Source organism: Sorghum bicolor, chromosome 2 (genome assembly GCF_000003195.3).
Source record: "Sorghum bicolor cultivar BTx623 chromosome 2, Sorghum_bicolor_NCBIv3, whole genome shotgun sequence".
In the NCBI taxonomy this organism is placed as follows: domain Eukaryota; kingdom Viridiplantae; phylum Streptophyta; class Magnoliopsida; order Poales; family Poaceae; genus Sorghum; species Sorghum bicolor.
This window is the reverse complement of record NC_012871.2, coordinates 75,013,904-75,033,358: the sequence shown is the minus strand read 5'-3', so window position 1 is coordinate 75,033,358 and position 19,455 is coordinate 75,013,904. Positions and strand designations below refer to the sequence as shown.

Genomic DNA, 19,455 nt, shown 5'->3' with positions numbered 1-19,455 from the left:
TCTCTGGCCAGACCCTCATACAGCGTTTCGAAGAATCGGCCGATCTGATCCGGAGTGTTCCCTGAACCGGGTAAAACTATAACAGCCTCGCCAAAGTTCAGGGGGGCACGTGTTGCCGATTCCTCTTCACCCAACACATGGTTCTCGGCTATATCTCTTGGGAAGTGTTGAGAGAACAAGTTGAGATCGAGGCGCTTGTGCAGGTGCAGATTGAGCCACATGTTAATAAACCACCAAGGACCTCCCAAGTTGCCGATAGGTTGGCCGAGCAGGAGTTTCTGGACTACCTGATGAAGAAGGTGATAAACAGCGCCGAGCAAATAACGGCCGAGAGGAAATTGACCACCGCTAGCCAGTCTTTCTGCTGCCGATAGATAGACAGAAGTCGGTCCTGCCGATCGACCACAGAATACAAACTTATCTAACCACATGTTCAGAAAAGTGGTTTGTTCCTTTATGGTGACAGGCCCTCTCCCGCGGTACTTCTGGATGTACCCTGACCAGCCGCCGATAGCGCGAGTCTCCACTTTGGCACTGGGGGCGGTATCAAAAAAGTGGGTGCTATCGGCAGAAGATATGTCTAACCCAGTAAGCATGGCTACATCGGCAAGGGTAGGAGAAGCAGGGCCGTGGCCAAAAACAAAAGCGTTGAGAGTGTCTGACCAAAAGTAAGATGCGGCTATCAGCAATGACTCGTTCCTGTGCATATCGGCAATGGACAGCCTAGTGCATTGAGCTAATTTCCTCTCACCCCATTGAACTTCATAAGAGTTGCTGACCCTCAAGAACCAGTCTTTCCACCCTACAGTAGGGCTAGGCCAAGAGCGAAAGGTGTCCTTCCATAGATCTAGAGCAAAGTTTTCAGCTCTAAAGGGAATCCTGTTGGTTTCTGCGTTAATGAGGTCGGTTGGATCTGGATCCCCTAGAGGGCCGAGGCATTGAAGATGTGGTTGATCGGTAGGAATGACAATTTTGTTGGATAACTCCTGGTGTTTTGGAGAATAAAGATACAAAGAAAAAGGAGAAGGAAAATATTCGGTAAGGTAAATCGCAGATGAACAGGAATGCAGGAAAAAGGTACGGCAGATGAGATGGAAGTCTGACCTCAGGGACGACGAAGCCAACGGCCATCTTGTCGTGAAGGGGACGCTGGAAGACGCCGGAGTTGATGAAGGAGAATGCTTGTCGGAGATCTTGAGGATTGAGAATGGCGCCGCCGCTGGAAAAGTGAAGTTGGATGGCAGAATGATGTAATGGGGGAGGAGTACCCAAGAAGGAACTATTTATAGGGCAAGATGGACAAGGGCAAATCTGACTTATTTCTTTGCCGCATCCGAGAAACCCGAGGGTACTCAAGTGGATATGGTAACTGTTCGCACGATAATCCAGGGATTGTGCAGGTGATTTGACAGGAAGCGGTCATTATCTAAAGATATTTTACTGTGCGCGATCTCCTGGTCGGTCCATCGGTGATATTCTATAACGGTCGTCCTGCCGATGGGCAGATAGAGGGGAAGTAACCGTTTTTGCGAATATCCTGGGCAAAGCATCGGCAGATCTTTGTAACGGTATTGTTGCCGATGTACGACTAAGAGAGATGCCCGTTTGGGAAGTTGTGGACTTCGAGGGATCTGCGGAGGATTAGGATCAGAGTTGCCCAGATTGAGGTTGTCGGTTACCAGATTAGGAGCATTAATTGCGGAGAAGACATCATTACTGCAGAGAATTTCGGAGCATTAATAGTTTTATACTCCGAAACTGGGGGGCATGTGTTGACACCATTTTTGAGCACGTGTCCAGGATGGCAGGACAGGGTGGCAGTACGATGCGGGTTGCTGGTAAGGATGGTTGCCGATGAGGGAAAGGTTGAATGTGACTAAGTCCTCAGACAGTAATATGGTGCCGATGACCAAGTAAAAGGGTCTGCCGATGACTATGGCAAGGGGATTGCCGATGACGCGAAGGAGGAGTCCGGAAGCTGCCAGTTGTCATGTGGAGGAGTTTCGGTTTGTCACGAAGGATGGTTTTATTATTTCCTTATGTTATTCGTATCGTTTTGTATACGGGTTCCGTGTAATTTGGAATTCGAATTCTAATCGTGTCTGGTCATAGCTCTTTGAGCAGGGTATAAATATAAGCCCTAAGACCTTGTAATCAGAACATCTATCAATCAATCAAACACACGTTTTTACTCATATTCTAGCATTTACTTTTCGACGACTTCGTCATACGTTTTCTTTTTGTTACGAGTTCTTAGGAATTCGTCGACTCAAGCTCGGCGTATCCTTAAGTTCCGTGTGAGTACCTCTTAGCCGTGACATCCGGGCGCATCGCTGTTGTCAGGACTAAAGTATTCGAGTTATCACCTTTGCCGATAGTAAGGTCAAATCGGCTGGCACGCCTTAACGTTTGAATCGGGTATTAGCCCTTTGTGTTTGCAGATCAGTTTTGCATCAACAAGTTCCGCAAGAAATCATGGTAAAAGGATTAGAAGTACTTAACAAACTATATACTGTTGAAGAATTCCAGCCTTAATAAGTATTATTTCTGTAACCACCCCCCCCCCCTCCATTTAATACCTGCAATGTCTCTGTCAAAATATGACCCATTTGATAAGAAATGATAAAGCGCAGTCCATATCAGTTGATAGTTAGTTTATCATTGAGTTGCCTCAATGAATTGAATAATGGAGGATCTCTTCTAGATTAACAGTAAAAATGGAACACAACAATTTCTAGTTCTTTCTATCCCCCATTGTTTCTACCACACCGTGTATGAACACACACGCGCGCGCGTACGAATGGGTGGCAATTGCAGAGGAGGATGCACTTGACCATATCCTCGAACAGCGTGGGTGAGCGGTAGACGTGCCCCCGAACCCCGCCTCCGATCCAGCGCCAATTGTCAAAAAAAAAAAAAAAGATCCAGCGCCGCGGAGTGCTCCACCATCGTCTTGCCATCCTTCGTCGACACCTGCTCCTGCGGATACCAAACGAGAAAAAAAAATAGAAGAAGAGACCACATATGAAAGTTTCATCTACACCTCCATTGGTTTAGGATGATGTATAACCTTCTGCGCGAGGAGCCTGAATTTCTTTCAAAGCTCCACACGGATGCAAATGCAATAGCTAGATTGATCAACATGGAGTGGAGGAGCCCAGAGAACGCAGCCGATACGGTGCAAGCAAAGGTTACCACTGGCGGAAGGGAAGGGGATGGGGACGGTGCTCGAAATAGATATCCGTGGTTCTTCTCTAGTGTAACTAACTGAACTAAATAGACAATTTTTTTCCTCATTTTTTTTATTTAGTTACACTAGAGAAGAACCGCGGGTACCCCATCCTTATACCAGTAGGCTTGCCCTGACCTCAATGGTCCAAAACTTTTTTATATACACCTGCTTCAGCCACATTAGTAATAGTTACTTTAAAATAAATGAGTCCTTTAATATACTATCTCTATGTCTTTTCTTCATCTTGCCCCCCTCCCCCCGCCTCTCCCCTCTCGTATTTTTTTTCTCTGGTTCCGCCTCTAGGTTAATGTTGTCCTTGCCGGTTCAGTGTCATCTCAATCCCCGGGGCAGTGCAAGCATTCTGTGCCCTTCTCGATGCTGACAGTATGGAATTGAGAACGAGAGCCAGGATACACTCCCTGCACTAGCCCTGACAATTTTTGACAGATTGTCCAGTAATTACGATTTTCACAACAGTTGCCTAGACATCACCAAAGCAGCAGATGACCTCATCCCCAAGATAAGAGCATGTTATAGTGGAAGCAACGAAGTGGAGATATTCAGAGCCATCATTCAGTTCAGACATCACACTGGCCGAGTCTATGTTCAGTTACTCTGCCAATCGTCCAAATGAGCATGTACCACAAACTCACGACTGAAAGGCTAAATCAACCAAGAAACGTTGTACCACAAGCTTAGAAACATCAAACATTTGGACGAAAGACAAGTGCGATTCCATTGTTGCCGAGTTCAGGGGAGAAATGAAGCCAGAACTCAAGAAAGAAAAATTCAGTGCCAGAGCTAAACTCGTTTAATTTCTACATTATACTCTTTAAAGCACTTCAAAGGCTAAACTCGTTTCTAACTGAGCCCGTATGGTTCAAAATTCAGTGCAGCTAACCTTGTCCTAAGACTCCGGTGAATTGCAAGGCAAAACACGAAAACCGACGATGAGGATGGATAGGAGCTAGTTGATCAGACACGGTGGTCGAAGCTAAACTCCTTGTGAACGCCGCACTTGCAGGTCACGCGCAGCACCAGCTCGGCTCCGGAGCAGACCGCGCTGGACACTTCCACCTCTTGCCCCTGTACAGATCCATGTTTCATTAAGGAAGTGCTGACAGAATACCAAAATGCATGCAGTCCAAAGAAGCTAAGCAACCCATTCTATTCCCTGGAAGTGCAGAAGACTTTAGATTGGAAATTCGTTTCAAGAATCGTGCCATTGGAATTTCATGGAAGATATTTGGCACAGGACTATTGCACTGAATTCACATAATGAAGGACTAAAGGCGACCATAAGCTTCAGATAATTTGGCACAGGATTATCAGCACCGAATTCACATAAAGAAGACCATACAGATCACAGGATTATTAGCACTGGATTCACATAAAGGAGACCATAAGGTTCAGATAATTTGGCACAGGATTGTTATGAACACTGAATTCACACAAAGCAGATCAGCTTCACAGAGCATCTATCCACTCAACCGATGGATAAGCAGGAAATTGCCATTTTTAAGTTTATATACACATAATTGCACTAGCAAAGCATCCAAGTTAAGTTCTACCCTTGAATCTAAAGAATACAAGCAAAATGATGGAATCTCCGAACAGTAAGGAAGGCTGTACCGGCTTTCTCGGCTTTTCTGGCGAGGAAGTCCTCGTCTCCGGCGACGTGCAGCGTGACCCGGCTGGCGAACGGGATGCCTCGCTGGAGGCTTTCTTGGTTTCCTGCGGCGATCAAATCAACGCATTAGAGATGAGCACAAGAAAGCAACGGCAGCAAGAAGAGAAATCAACAAGTGCAAGCACAGCGTCGGCGTACCTGCTTGGCCGCCTTTCCCGGCGATGCGAAGAACGCACAGCACGGCTCCGACATGATAGACGAGCGGGAGGCCTCGGGGTTGACGGTGGAGTTCGTCTTGGCGAGCTTCTGCGGCCACGGGGTGAGCTGCTGCGGCGGCGGCGGCGGCAGCGTATCTTCCTCCCAGTGTCGCGGACACATGCGACGAGGGCTCGTCTCGATGCGGAGGTTGGGCCGCGGCCGCTTCCTGCTCCCGCCCCGCGGCAGAGGCAGCGACCGCGACGCCGAGAAGACGAACGACGGCGTTCCGAGACCCACCGGAGGAAGCGTCATCTCCTTGGCCGCGGCGGAAGATGTAGAGCCTAGTTTCGCGCACGCCGGCCCCGGCGAAGGGAAGAATTGGAACCCGACGCTTCCGGTGGCGCCAGTGCGCGCCGTCTTCGCGGAGTGGAGGGACGCGGCTGCGCCGCTGCCGGTGGGCATCAAGGACGCCTCGCAGCCGCTGGCAGTGGAGACCATGGGCGTCAACGGCTGCTTCGGCGAAGCCAAGAACGTGAGGCTGCTGGTGTTGGAGCCCCTGGAGGTGGGCGTCAGCGGCCCCTCCGGCGAAGCAGCGAACACGAAGCCGCCCCTGGAGGTGGGACCAGTGGGCGTGTCGGGCCGTTCCGGCGCAGCCAAGAACGCGAACATGTTCCCCGCGCTGCTGGCCGAGGAGGCCCCCGGCGTCCCCGTCGCGTTCTCGGCGAACGCGAACATGTTCCCCGCGGAGGTCGGGTGGCGCGGGCGGAGTCCCGGCCCGAACGAGAACTCCGCGGCGCGCGGCGCCGTCGGTGTGGTGGGCGTGGGCGGGGGCGTCGGTGGAGGCGACGGTGTGTTCGGCGCGGGGTCGAAGGGGGGCAGTTCGAGCAGCATCCTCTTGCGCACGGAGGAGGCCGGGAGGAGGCAGCGGCGCTTGCGCCCCGCGTCGGCGGCGCAGGGCGCGGAGAAGGCGACAGCATAGTGCGCGGGGTCGATGCGGAGCTCGGCGAGATGCCGCGGCGCTGGCGGCGGAGTGAAGAAGAAGGGCTCCGGTGCCATGGCCATGGCGATTTGGGTTCTTGGGATTCTTGGATGGTCACCGGCCTGCTCGGGGTCGGGGATGGGCGGACTGGCAGAGAGGGGACGGAGGCGGTTTGCTGGTTCTGTTTCGACGTTGCTTTGTTTGTTTGCCGTAAATAAATGTATATATAAACATGAATTGGAAAGTAAAGTGCGGGCCGTTATTCTTTCTCACCGGCACGCGTGCATCCGCCTGTAAGATTCGTGCCGGTGTCCAATGGTAATGATCAGAACGGCTGTGAAGCTGCAAGCGAGACGGTCGGCACGATGGCTCGTGCAAAGGCTAAACAACTTGACATTTCTAGTACAAAGGTTAAATAACTTGCACCAAACGACCTCTTGAAATAATGGTCATATTCGTTTAAACTTATCTATCGAATCTATAGCAAGCAGTACTTTCAAGCATGGTTTTTCAAACATCTAACTGCATTGGCTATAAGTGCAAATCCTATCAGTTAACGTGACATTCTCGTATCGCAGCCGTAATTCGCCGTGGAGTGTGGCGCGCTTGCAATCTGACCAGCGCGCTAGGCAGAACGAGACTCTTGTGATAGACTAATTGCAATCTGACTAAGCTCTAGGCCAAACAGAATCGAGCTACTCTACTTGTGGATTCACTAATCGACCGCAGAAACTGTATCGTAATTAACAAAGAATACTGATCCCTCGTCCTGGGTTGTGGCTAAACAAACTGATCGATACACTGGGCATTCAAACAGGGAAAACTGAAGCCAACGTGCAATCTTGTATATCCCAAAAAAAAAGGGAGCTATGTTACAAAGCCACTCTCAATCTTCATCGGGTAAGTTGGAGATTGGGTCCCTATCCACCCTGTGCTTCTTTCGCTTGAGCTTTGGCAGTGCCATTATCCAGGAAGGCACTTCACAGCCCGAAGATACCAACACATTGGCGATATTCCTCAAGAATGGCTTGTCCTCCTCTGTGAAGAACGTGATAGCCTCCCCAAACCTACCAGCTCTTCCACATCGTCCTGTACACAGGAAACATAGATATAGATACATTTATAAGGCATTTCAGTATCACAAGGTGCCCACACCAGATGCACATATGCAAACTGAGGTACCCAATACTTAACTAATGTGACTGGAAACTAATTAGAGGATCACTTCTAATAATCTTATTAGTGCAAGAAAAAGCTGGGCACATTTATATCTGATAAGCGTTCAAAGAAAGGAACCTAACAGGCACGATGATAAGCCATATTTGAAAAGAAACTAATCTAAAATTCTATTATAATAACCATGAATCAATATTGAGCCAATCAAATGTACATCAGAGCTCAGGCATCAATGTGGCCTTGTTTAGTTCGCGAAAAGAAAATTTTTGGGTGTCACATCGGGTATGCCAACACATATTTGAAGTATTAAACGTAGACTAATCAAAAAACAAATTACATAGCTCGCCTGGAAACTGCGAGACAAATTTATTAAGCCTAATTAATCCATCATTAGCACATTTGGTTACTCTAGCAATTATGGCTAATCATGGACTAATTAGGCTTAAAAGATTCATCTCGTGATTTACAACCAAACTGTGCGATTAGTTTTTTTCGTCTATATTTAATGCTCCATGCATGTGTCAAAAAAATTCGATGGGATGAGTGAAAAGTTTTTGGGTGGGGAACTAAACAAGGCTGCAGGCAGAAGTGTCTGCGTCAGTCAAATCCAAATATCTTTCTTACCTATCCTGTGAATATAGGCAGCAGCTGACTCCGGAAAATCATAGTTTATCACGCAGTTTACACCTTTGAAGTCCATTCCCCGGGCAATGACTTCTGTTGCTATCAGTACCCAGGTCTTTCCAGCTCTCAAATTGTCAACAGCATCTTGACGCTGCAGTAAAGGAAACATATGTTGACAACATGCGAACCTGATACAAAAGTGTCGCAACTATAAACAAAATAGCACCGTCGTCTCTGAAGTAACAATAATATGCAAAGCAATACCTGCTGCTCATTGAGATCTGCATGAATTGCATCAACTCTAACGTCATCAAATGCCAGTTCTTTGTAAAGCTCTTTGGCCCTCTCTTTGCTTTGAACAAAAATCAATACTGGAGGATTGAGAGACTGCAGTTCATTAAAAAAAAATCTGATGAGAAATAAGTAACGACAACAAAGCCTATTAGTCCCAAGCAAGTTGGGGTAGGCTAGAGTAGAAACCCAACATGAGCCCCTAGTCACGGTTCAGGTACGTCAATAGTTGCTTTCCAAGCACTCCTATATAAACAAAGATCTCTAGGTATATTCCAACCCTTTAAATCTCTTTTAATTGCCTCCCCCCATGTCAGCTTGGGTCTTCCTCTACCTCTATCTCGACTTAGGACTCCACAACACACTAGTGCCTCCGAAGGTCTCCTTTGGACATGGCCAAACCACCTCAACCTATGTTGAACAAGCTTTTCTTCGATTGGTGCTACCCCTAGACGGGCGTGTATATCATCGTTCCCAACTCGATCCATCCTTGTGTGACCACAAATCCAACGCAACATATGCATTTCCGCGACCCTCAGTTGTTGGACATGTCGTCTTTTTGTAGGCCAACATTCTGCTCCATACAACATAGCGGGTCTAACCGCCGTTCTATAAAACTTGCCTCGTGTTGTGTTGTACTTGGGTTCTTCCACCCTTTTTTCTTCTTAATATAATGATGTGCAGATCTCTTGCGTTTTTTGAAGAAAAAAAACTTGTGGTACCCTCGTCACAGAGAATGCCAAGATGCTTGGCGCCACTTCATCCAACCTGCTTTGATCCTATGGCATATCTAAAAACATTCATGTATAACAGTATTTTTAGTTAAGTATTTTTCAAATATTATGTTCAAATAAAATTACAGCAGCAGACTATGTCCATGTCTGACTTTGTTATCCATATGCGTGCACCGTTAGTGCATAAATGGGCAGTACATGGAACTGTAGAGGGCTAGCTCAGCGTTAGCAATGCAATTCGTGCAGCAACAGTATTTTATTATACTTCAAATAACTGCAATTCACATGTGAAATTCCATGCAGATACATTTGTATTTCCTTGGTTTACCCATCATTTGGAACCCTGAAAGTGCATTGGATATTTGGAATACAGACACATAACCCGAGAAGGATTAATACATACCTCTTGAAAGCTTTGGCGAAGTGCTAGCAACTTTCCCCTCTCAGTTCCAGCGAAAATCAACTTTTGCTTAATCAGTGAGGAGGCTGAATTCCTGTTAAGTTGAACAGAAAGTGATGAAATAACAAAGGAAACAGACCAGATTTAGGTTGACATTTAGAGGAAGAAACTCACTTTCTGCCGACAATGACTCGAATGGCATCATGCATTATAGTGCGTGCAAGAGCCTCAATTGAATCGGGCAAAGTGGCACTGAACAGAGACCGAATTATTGAAGGATTGGAACAGGCTTCAACAACTGAATCAACCACTTCAACAAATCCAAGCTCAAAAAGTTTATCAGATTCATCTAAGACAAGGTATTCCACACTGCAAAGGAGGTTCTGTTATTCAGATTATGCTTTACAATGTGGTAAGAAATAATCCACTAGTTCGTCCTTAAATAACAAGAAAACACAGGTGAGTTGGAAAACAGAACAAGGGTGGCTTAACTGATCTTTCGAAATTCTGATTCCTAAATTAAATAAAATAAGAATAAAGGAATCACAGGCTTTGTACTATTTCTAACAAACAGAACTCTATTTCTGAATGACACATGAAGAATTGTAGTCTCCAACAAGTTTTCATTTTTTTATGAAATGGAACACCATTTTCAGCCCTGATTCAAACAATTAAGCATAAACCAAAACAACCTGCCAGAAGTGGCCATCAATACATTGCTTATGTGAAACTAATAGCAGTGGAAAACAAAACAACAAAGTATTCGAAGATGCTCACATACCTACTTAAATCAAGGTCTCTTTTCTTTACAGCATGGTCCAAACGAAGAGGGGTGGAAACAAGGATATCACAGTGCATATCTTTGAAATTCCCTGATTTGGATAGTTCTTTGGTCATCAATTTAATATAGTACTTCCTCCCCTTAATCAACTTCTTGCATTCTCTCACAGTTTGTGCAGCCAATTCCCTTGTCGGGCAAAGAATCACGGCTTTAACGCCACCTTTTGACCCTGGCTATTAGAACAAAACTCATCAATAGTCATATCGACCAATCTGAACACTGTAGTGCAATGCTATTAAGACATACCTTAATTTTCATAAGAAGTGGAAACAAGAAAGCCAGTGTCTTGCCAGAACCAGTTGGGGCACACGCAAAGCATTCCCTACCCTGAAAGTAAGGAATGATAAATCACCTTAAGGGCTTAAACAATTATAATAGTTTCCCAGGGAATAGTATTAAATCCAAACAGAGTTCAAACTCACTCACCGAAAGAAGTATAGGCATGGCCTGCCTTTGAATTGGTGTAGGTTCTTGAAAACCAAGTTTTGACAAGTTCCCAACCAAATAAGAATCACAACCATACCTAGTGCAAAAATGAAGTCAACTTAACCACCTCAAATGATTCCATTATAACCATAATCTGAAGTTGATCTATTATGGTAGAAAATCCTAACCTTGAAATCAATTCTTCAAAGCTCTCAAGTGGTGCTGGAGCATTTTGCCCGGCAATGTGGATGTCAAACCTCTTACGAAGAACTGCAGCCCTCTGCAAAGGGAAAACCAAAATCAAACCAATAAAACTCCAGCCATCTACCATCCAGATGAAACAGTGATAACAAACAAACTTTGGAAATTACAATTGCAAGCATAATACATCTAACTGTAATCTCTGGCACTACTGTCAAGTGTCAACTCAAGCAGGCTACTGAAGGGGTCACTCCGCAAATTTTAGGAAACGCAGGCTTTTAACAATCAAAAAATCTTCATGAGTGATAATCCAGATCAACAAAAACTGGCATCTTGCTTACATGGATGGGATAAACATGTCATGTAATACACCGACACCAGTGCACTGAAGAATTTCAATTACCTCGATTTCCCTCTCAATCTCCTTCCGCTGCCTCACAGCCACCGAATCCTCGTCCTTCCTCATATCCACCTTCTCAGAAGGTAGCTCCGCATTACTATCCGCCAATCCCTTGAACACGCTGAACCCCTCCACAACATCTGCAGAGCACAGCACACGCGGCAGGATGGAGTTACCAACGCAATCCTTAACCAAGCCGCAAGCCAACCAACCGATTGAGAGCCATACTCGACGAGGCGGCGGCCGCATCTTCGGCTCGCTTCTTCTTATTCTTCTTCGCCTTTGCCTTGCCGCTCTTGCGCTTCCGCTTCTTCTCCGGGGACGGCGCGGAGGGAGCGGCGGTGGCGGTGGCGGCGGCGGATGGGAGAGCCGGGCCTTTACGGAACCGAGCGAAGTCGGCGGCGAAACGCTTGCGGTCAAAGTGGGTCCCGGCAAAGAGCGACGACGAGAGCTTCGTATTCTCCATGGCTCGCCGTCGCCGCCGCGGAGAACCAACCCCCTTGCTCTAAAACCCTAGGCACCCCTGCTTTTCTCTGTGATTGCTGCGGGACCCTGTGAGAGGGCCAGTTTGTCCTGGCGGCCTATCCCCACGTCACAGCGCATCTGACAGTGTGGACCCACTCCTCCTCGATGACGCGGCGTCCGTTTCCGCTTCTGGTAGGTATCCGTATCCAGTTCCTTGCTTTGCCCCCCCTCCTCCGCCCCCCTTCCTCTCCCTCCCTCCCTCCCTCCCCGAGCTGCCTGACGTAGGAAGGGGAAGGAAAAAATAATAATTCGGCGCGCAAATCTCCGCCCCCATTCGCACGCCGCGATTCTCGTGCGCGATGATGATCCCGTGGGGCGGCGTGGGGTGTTGCCTCAGCGCTGCGGCGCTGTATCTCCTCGGCAGGAGCAGCGGAAGGTACCGATCCCTGGCGTGTTAATTTTCAGCGAGATTCATGCTAGTATTTTTATTTTGGTTGTTTGGTGCTCAGGGATGCGGAGGTGCTGCGGTCGGTGGCGAGGGCTGGCAGCATGAAGGATTTAGGTCAGTTTGTCACGGGCTAGGGTTTGGTTAGTTTATTTGTGGTTATTCAGCCTTTGCGTATGATACAAATGACAGTGAAACTGTTGAAGTGTGTATATGTGAAAGAAAAAGTCAGAACAAGCTTTTAGTGGTACTTTTTATTCTACATATCTGTGGAAATGAACCTAGATTAGTACTCCTGATTCTTAGGTTACCACTAGAGTGTTGTCATATGGTTTTGTTCTCTGGTAGAATTGTACCAGGTTTATACTGACCTGACTTGTCATTTTATGATCTATATACACTGTTGTAAAAAAAATGACTGTTCACTTTGATATGCTTTCTCGATTGTTTCTCCAGTCATTTCACTCTATATTTAGGCATATATGTTGATTTTAGTTTGTGTCTCTAAGACCTCCTAATGGGTGGATACTATATGCTCTCGGTAAAAGTGCAAACAGGATAAGTTTCTCATCTGGGGTTCATATTTGGCAATTAAAGCTTTTGCAGATTTTCTCAGTATACAATCAAGATAAACAGTCATCTTGTGTTTTGGTTGCAAGAATCTATAATCTATAAAAGAACTTCAGTTTAGGTGTATATTTTGTAAAGAATTTATTGGTCATTTTGATTGTTTGAGTATATGAATGATTTTTTTCCATGTCTGCACTGTCTTCAACAGCTGCTATCTTGGACACTGCAAGTAAAGTCCTACCACTTGTAGTTGCTGTCTCTGGGAGAGTTAGTTCAGACACACCACTTATATGCCAACAAAGCGGCATGAGAGGTGTAATCGTTGAGGAAACGGTAACTACTGATTTCATTCATGGTTTTGTTATTATTACAATGGGTAATGTGATACAATTAATATAGTATTTCCATTTCTGCTTAACCTTTCTCTTTGTAGGCAGAACAACACTTCTTGAAGCACAACGATGCTGGATCCTGGATTCAAGATTCTGCAGTGATGCTTTCTGTTAGCAAAGAGGTTCCATGGTATCTGGTAACTAACTGCTGTAGCTATTATGCTGTGATTTTCTTTGCCTTTTCAAATATAAGACTTCCGATTTAGCATGGGCTCGAACTATCATTACTGTCAATATTCTAATTTATGCAAACTTGGGTTTACAACTAAGCTTATGGTCTTTTCTTGACAAGCTTACTGATTTATAAGCTCCGAAGCCCCAGCCTTGCGCGTTGCTAGCTCTGGCTGGCCAGGCTTACACCTTAAATTAGCCCCTACCTTAGGTAGTGTTGATATCGTACGTGAGCTTCTTGTCCCAAATGAATGATAATTCTAAGCATTGGATATGCCAATGGGTATTTAAACGTTTATCAAGTTACAGCTCAGCATGAAAATGAATATGGCTATTCCAGATTTGCTATATGGATCCCTTCATGCAAAAAAAAATAAAATAAAAAAAGATATCATTTCTATTATTTTTTTATTCGCAGTTTGCAACTGGGAAGCTTCTCTAACCTTTAAACAATCACTAGGATGATGGAACTGGACGTGTATATGTGGTCGGTGCTCGTTCTGCAGCTGGTTTAATTTTAACTGTTGCTAGTGAGGTTTTTGAGGAGTCGGGGAGAACACTTGTACGTGGAACTCTAGATTATTTACAAGGGTTGAAGGTTTGTCTAATCACATCTTCAACAGTGCCAATACTTATAGAAACACAGTTAGTTATTAAGCAATTATTATCTCTATAGATGCTGGGAGTAAAGCGAACTGAAAGGGTTCTTCCAACTGGAACCTCGCTGACGGTTGTTGGTGAGGTATTATTTCTATTATTCATTGGTCTGTGCTGTGTTGCATTAGTCTTTGTTGACATGTCTAATGTATATTTGTCTCTTCCTTTTGTTCTTTATTCTTGTATTGCATGAACAGGCTATTAGAGATGATGTTGGAACTATTCGAATTCAGCGACCACATAAAGGACCCTTTTATGTATCACCAAAAAGCATTGATCAACTTATTATGAATCTTGGAAAATGGGCCAAGTAGGAAAAATTGTTAGAACATTTTCTTTTGTTCTTAGTTAGGGTATCTTATGCTAGTAGCATGTTTGTGACAGGTTATACCGCCTTGCTTCAATGGGCTTTGCAACATTTGGTGTCTTCCTTCTTGCAAAGCGTGCAATACAACATTTTCTAGAAAGAAAGCGCCGGCATGAACTCCAAAAAAGGTGCCTATCTCCCTACATCACTTCCTTTTAGGCCTTGTTTAGTTCCAAATTTTTTTGGAAAATCGACACTGTAGCACTTTCGTTTGTATTTGACAAATATTGTCCAATCATGGACTAACTAGGCTCAAAAGATTCGTCTCGTCAATTCCGACCAAACTGTGCAATTAATTTTTATTTTCGTCTATATTTAATACTCCATGCATACGTATAAAGATTTGATGTGACAGGGAATCTGAAAAATTTTGCAAAATTTTTTGGGAACTAAACAAGGCCTTAGAACATTCAAATCCAAATGAAATGCAGTAGCATTTTTAAGTGTTCGGGTTTTTAAATAAGTTTATCTTTCTGTTCTGGCCATGATAGAATGTATGACTTGCACTATTATGATTTATTGTGTAAGAACTTTGTAATCTATGTATGCCTTTCTATTGACACATGTGCAATCTGTAGCTAATTTAAAACTTTTGTAGACGTCGCATGAAATTGGAAAGGATTATACTACAGGGTGATTGGGTGAATATGTTGCATGTTCTTAAGCATGGACACAGATTCGGTGACTTGCCTCTTGCAAGTAACGCCAGGACTTACCCTGTCGTATCCACCGTTCAAGGATAGTCCAAAGGCTGCTAGCGATTTCATCCTAGGATTTGGCTTTTCATCCATGAAAGACAGCCCAGGAGCCTTTCTCAACAGCCTGTGCACTGCATCAGACTGGAATAGCTGGTGGTTCTCGCTCCGCCCCGGAGGGAGAGGGAGGAGGGCAGGCAGTCGTCATAACGCCATCGATGAGAAGCAAACAAGCCACCGCTAGGGCACCAGGTAGCCACCGAGGAAAGGATGAGGCTAGTGAGATTAAGATGAGGCCGTGGAAGCGGACTCTTGTGTCCATCCCTACGTGCGCGAACTCAGAGAATAAGGAGAACGGCCAGGCCTCTGCCGAGGATTCCCACACCATGCCAAAGGATGCTGACAGTTGGGTAGCCACCTAGATTCCCATGCCATTCCGAAGGATGTTGGAGAAGGATCAAGACTCCGCAGAGTGGTGCCACCGCGGTATCCTTCATGACCGGACCCAATGAGGCCTTTGCTTCTCCAACATCGGGTGCTTCACGGCCTACACAAACAAACGGTTTGGCGAAGCATGAGGACTTGTTCCACATCCATGGTTGGGCCCTTTTTCGGCCTGATGGTGATTTCATGTGTTCATGTGCCCATTGCACCGCAGAGGCACACTAGCTGTCCACCGGTTGCCCATTGCAAGTGAAGCCCTTTTGCGTGGCCACGATAGCAGAGATGATGGCAGCGAGGTCTGTTGGCCCCGAATGTATCATTGTCTCCAGTTGATGGCGCCAGTGCCGACGAACGGTCAAGCATATAGCAGAAGTGTGGAGCTCCACCTCACCCGGGGCATGCCACCAGGCCTCTTTCTGCTGAAAATGCTAAGTCTGGAAGGGATATAGAGGACGATAGTCGACTGGGAGCAAGCCGTTGGATAGGAAACTGGTGTTGGGGATGGATGCTAAGTCATGTGGTGACTAAGAGCTACGTTATGGAATCTGCATCCCTTAAGCCTGGGACTAATACCAGTACTAATAGATTCTGTTTGTGTTTAGTGTTACTTACTGTTATCACAGACTAATGCTAATGCATGTATTTGCATTATTGCATATTAAGGTTTTAGTGAGCACAGAAAATTCTGATACTATTTTATCCATATAGGGTTCTTAATGCAGCAGCACAAAGGCAAGCTAGAGAAGCTGAAGGTGATTTCCTTACATATTGATATGTTGTATTATTAGTAATTGTCATGTTTAATTATTATCTTGTATTATTTTGTTCAGGGAGCAATGGTTCATCGGACACAGAGCCTAACAGTAAAAAGGACCAATTAGTGTTGGACATATGTGTCATATGCCTTGAGCAAGAGTACAATGCTGTTTTTGTGCCGTAAGTGTTGTATGTTTTCCAGAGCATGAATGTTCTTTGTTGAGAATGAAGCAGCTTGATTTCTTCTATTTTTCTATTTCTGTTTCCTTTTCCATAATTCCAAAGGTACTAGGCAACATTACGGTTGTCCTGTTTCCTGTTTACTAGTAGTTTCTTAATTTTTCTCTTAACAGCTTGCCTCATAACTTGACAAAACTTGAATACTGCTAAGGCCTTCTTTGGATGTTGTAGTATTGAGAAACTGTAATTTTAGAACCCATTGATCTGCAAAACCATGGTTTACAAAAAAAAAGGTATAGAGTGGAGAGTTTTAAAAACTCGAAAAAAGACTACAGTTTAAACCATAATGTTTGTTGCATCCAAACAGGGTCTAAAAGGGTTTTTTAAAAAAAGCATTGTTTCATATAATGCTTCACCAAGAAGCATGAGAAAATAGTCGAACTGCAGATATGCAAATTTCGTTCATAATTTTAGTCCTTGCTGATTGTTGTCGCCACTGAAAGTTTCTGTTTGGACTTTAAAATGACTTGGTAATTAATCTAATAATTACACAGGTGCGGTCACATGTGTTGCTGTATGGCATGCTCTTCACATTTGACAAACTGCCCACTTTGCCGGAGAAGAATTGACCAAGCTGTCAGAACCTTCCGCCATTGATGGTGATATATGATGCAAAAAACTGTCATGGTACACCACGTGTACTGCTTCTGAAACCAATTGATTCTTGGAAGTGCGCTGCTGTCAGCCAACAACATGAACTGCACTACTGGGACGAAGCAGCTTCAATGAGTTTGCTTCTCGAACAGAACAGCGACTGATGCAAGTTGCAAGCTCATAATTGGCAGTTAAGATACTCTAGATAGTGCCAATGGGTGCTCTTGCCTGTAATGTTCTACAACTGTGTACAGGACGCTCTTGTGTAAATGCACATAGGCTAGCAGCTTGCTTATTGACAACACTGATAATGGTAATATTTATTGTTGCCCGATGGGCATTTGTGCAAAGGAATAGCAAAATCAGCTCGTTTAGTTGTGATAATCGATTTTTCTGATGATGAGTGGGAATGAGAGGCGCCTTTTGGGGGTTTCTTTTGTGCCCAGTTGTATTTGGCAGGATCATAGGAAACAGAAGATTTGTAATATGTTGTATATTTTAAGGCTCATTTTGTAGCCTGTACTGTATGTGAAAACTCCATGTTGACACATTAGTTCTCTCCATGCATGTTCCGTGCTGATTTACAGACGTGCAATAAGGTATAACACTGGCTGACTTTCAGTGAACGAAATTATGAAATGGGTGGTTTTTGCCTTTTGGCTGTGTAATTGTGCGTGCCCCTAATTGTGCGTAGAACGTAGTCCTTGTAAGGCATCATTGGACCTGTCGCCGTCTCCAACTTTTATATTTTCACCATAGATATTTTGACGGGAGTATCTTATAATGTTTACGACTAAGTATAACATTATATAAAATTGTTTTTCAAGTATGAATCTAATACTGATTGAGTGTTAGTCAAAGATTAATGTTTGAATCTTACATTGTTTGCGCGTTTTATAATCACAAAAATAAAAGAGGGAGTGCAAAATTGTTTCAATTTTCTAAATTGCTAAATCTGTGACTAATCACGTGCAAAAGGAACAAAAGAAAATCATACTAGCCTTGGAGTTACTCCGATATAATGTATATAGCTCTATTTGGTGGTTTGTGTGTGTGTTTTTGCAAGATCCAGTTATAGATGCAAACGCTTATATATACGAGTGTACACTCACCCCTATGAACGCACGCACGCACACCCTATCCCTATGAACACATTCGAAGAACCGAGTTGGATCGGCAAATCTCAAGATTGAGGAAGTCACCATAAGCGCCTTGTTGTCGACAGGCACGTCGCCTACCACTAAAACACATAGCGTCATTAAATCCTATAATAAATTCAGGAAAATACGAGCATGGGCAGATTCCACCACAAAGAACCCAACCAGCTGATCTACGATCAATTCGCGGCGGTTTGTGTATTTGTAAGAGTTTTCTACCTATTTTATTATTTTTTTTATGTAATGACATTGCTCTCATATGTGTAATACGTTCAAGAGAAAATTTTATTAAAGTCTTATTAATTTTAGCAAACTTAACTATAGTCATTAGAGATAACAACTTTCTTGTTGTGGAATTTTATCAGGTTACCGGCCGTCTCAATCTAAAAAAAAGGCTATCTGCCGTGAGTAGCCCACATGAGATAGCACCTAGGTATGAATTGTAAGGCTAGTTTTAGTGGGAGTTTTATGTTCTATTTTCTAAAACTTTTATGTGTTGAAATAACATAGACAAGTTTTATCCCGTGAAACTTATTTTACCCCTTGAGTCATCCCTCTATTCATCTATAATATGTCATGGCAGCTCATGTAATACCCATAAAATTTCTATAATACCTCACTGAAACTAGCCTAACAACAACTAGCTAATGCACCACAGCAAGGTGATGAGAAGGCGTGCTAGAGGTGGGACTTGGATTATGCAGTGTTGGCGACCCTCTTGTGTTTCGTACTATTTTTTATCGTGACCTTTAAGGACACAAGGCACAATAAGTCTTTGCTTTGGCCCAAGCATGACCATAGCATATTGGTACTGCCACAAGGATAATCCTCAAAATGTCTTTACTTATTTTATTTTTCCGCTTGTGATGTACAAAGAAATATATTAATGTTCCATTTTTACTAAAAATATCAAAAACTTTAGTAATCCTTTCAAAAGTTTTATTGATTTTCATCCTTCATACAAAAATTAGATGAGAGATCGTATAGTAAATATTAGAAATTTGTATTGTAGCATTATAGATATGTTTACATGCTATTTTTAGTGTTGTGTCAATCAAGCACAGTCTATCATACCGAGATCCTAGTCAGACTTTTGGGTTATGCCAAAAGACAGTACCATGGTTCAGCTTCGATTGCATGTCCCAAGTCCTAACTCTAAGCACAAAGTATAGGCATTCATATAAGATATGTCCCCAAAAATAATGTAATTTGACTGAAAATTTAAAAGAAAAACCATATGAGGGTTTCCTGATGTAGACACCCACGCGGATATATGGTGAAAAAATGATACTGTCCTTGTTCTATTGTAATAAGTCAAACTATTTTAAGTTTAATCAATTAATCTTATATAAAAACATTAATATTTATGA

At 44.1% G+C, this 19,455-nt stretch overlaps 3 protein-coding genes across 4 annotated transcripts; 1 reads left to right on the top strand and 2 right to left on the bottom strand.

Annotated features, from left to right (window-relative positions):
- Positions 3,918-6,636, bottom strand: LOC110432501 (nascent polypeptide-associated complex subunit alpha, muscle-specific form-like). The gene is made up of 3 exons (XM_021453031.1): positions 5,061-6,636; positions 4,865-4,966; positions 3,918-4,318 (listed from the first exon to the last, which is right to left on the bottom strand). Exons 1-3 carry the CDS (start codon positions 6,120-6,122, stop codon positions 4,208-4,210), a joined length of 1,275 nt encoding a protein of 424 aa, XP_021308706.1. The 5' UTR covers positions 6,123-6,636; the 3' UTR covers positions 3,918-4,207.
- On the bottom strand, positions 6,765-11,696 carry LOC8072221 (DEAD-box ATP-dependent RNA helicase 57). Of its 2 annotated transcripts, XM_002461094.2 has the most exons (11): positions 11,361-11,693; positions 11,136-11,272; positions 10,720-10,811; positions 10,532-10,628; positions 10,352-10,432; positions 10,046-10,278; positions 9,439-9,633; positions 9,268-9,358; positions 8,104-8,226; positions 7,840-7,990; positions 6,765-7,128 (listed from the first exon to the last, which is right to left on the bottom strand). In XM_002461094.2, exons 1-11 carry the CDS (start codon positions 11,596-11,598, stop codon positions 6,926-6,928), a joined length of 1,641 nt encoding a protein of 546 aa, XP_002461139.1. In that variant the 5' UTR covers positions 11,599-11,693; the 3' UTR covers positions 6,765-6,925. The 2 variants fall into 2 exon arrangements, with proteins under 2 accessions (XP_002461139.1, XP_021308705.1); XM_021453030.1 differs by lacking the exon at positions 6,765-7,128 and having other exon boundaries at positions 7,840-8,027; positions 11,361-11,696.
- On the top strand, positions 11,797-17,481 carry LOC8072220 (E3 ubiquitin-protein ligase SP1). Its single transcript, XM_002463248.2, has 11 exons — positions 11,797-12,033; positions 12,107-12,159; positions 12,821-12,945; positions 13,046-13,141; positions 13,636-13,773; positions 13,852-13,917; positions 14,030-14,142; positions 14,217-14,327; positions 16,047-16,090; positions 16,169-16,274; positions 16,829-17,481. Exons 1-11 carry the CDS (start codon positions 11,957-11,959, stop codon positions 16,929-16,931), a joined length of 1,032 nt encoding a protein of 343 aa, XP_002463293.1. The 5' UTR covers positions 11,797-11,956; the 3' UTR covers positions 16,932-17,481.

Excerpts from the sequence above, each read along its gene's own strand:
- LOC110432501 (XM_021453031.1), bottom strand. The coding sequence starts at position 6,122 with ATGGCCATGGCACCGGAGCCCTTCTTCTTCACTCCGCCGCCAGCGCCG. Across the intron at positions 4,967-5,060 it reads CGGGAAAGGCGGCCAAGCAG|GAAACCAAGAAAGCCTCCAG; the intron begins GTACGCCGACGC and ends TGATCGCCGCAG. Across the intron at positions 4,319-4,864 it reads CAGAAAAGCCGAGAAAGCCG|GGGCAAGAGGTGGAAGTGTC; the intron begins GTACAGCCTTCC and ends GGATCTGTACAG.
- LOC8072221 (XM_002461094.2), bottom strand. The coding sequence starts at position 11,598 with ATGGAGAATACGAAGCTCTCGTCGTCGCTCTTTGCCGGGACCCACTTT. Across the intron at positions 11,273-11,360 it reads TGCGGCCGCCGCCTCGTCGA|ATGTTGTGGAGGGGTTCAGC; the intron begins GTATGGCTCTCA and ends TGTGCTCTGCAG. Across the intron at positions 7,991-8,103 it reads CAGATCTCAATGAGCAGCAG|CGTCAAGATGCTGTTGACAA; the intron begins GTATTGCTTTGC and ends CCTTTACTGCAG.
- LOC8072220 (XM_002463248.2), top strand. The coding sequence starts at position 11,957 with ATGATGATCCCGTGGGGCGGCGTGGGGTGTTGCCTCAGCGCTGCGGCG. Across the intron at positions 12,160-12,820 it reads TGGCAGCATGAAGGATTTAG|CTGCTATCTTGGACACTGCA; the intron begins GTCAGTTTGTCA and ends TGTCTTCAACAG. Across the intron at positions 13,774-13,851 it reads ATTATTTACAAGGGTTGAAG|ATGCTGGGAGTAAAGCGAAC; the intron begins GTTTGTCTAATC and ends TTATCTCTATAG.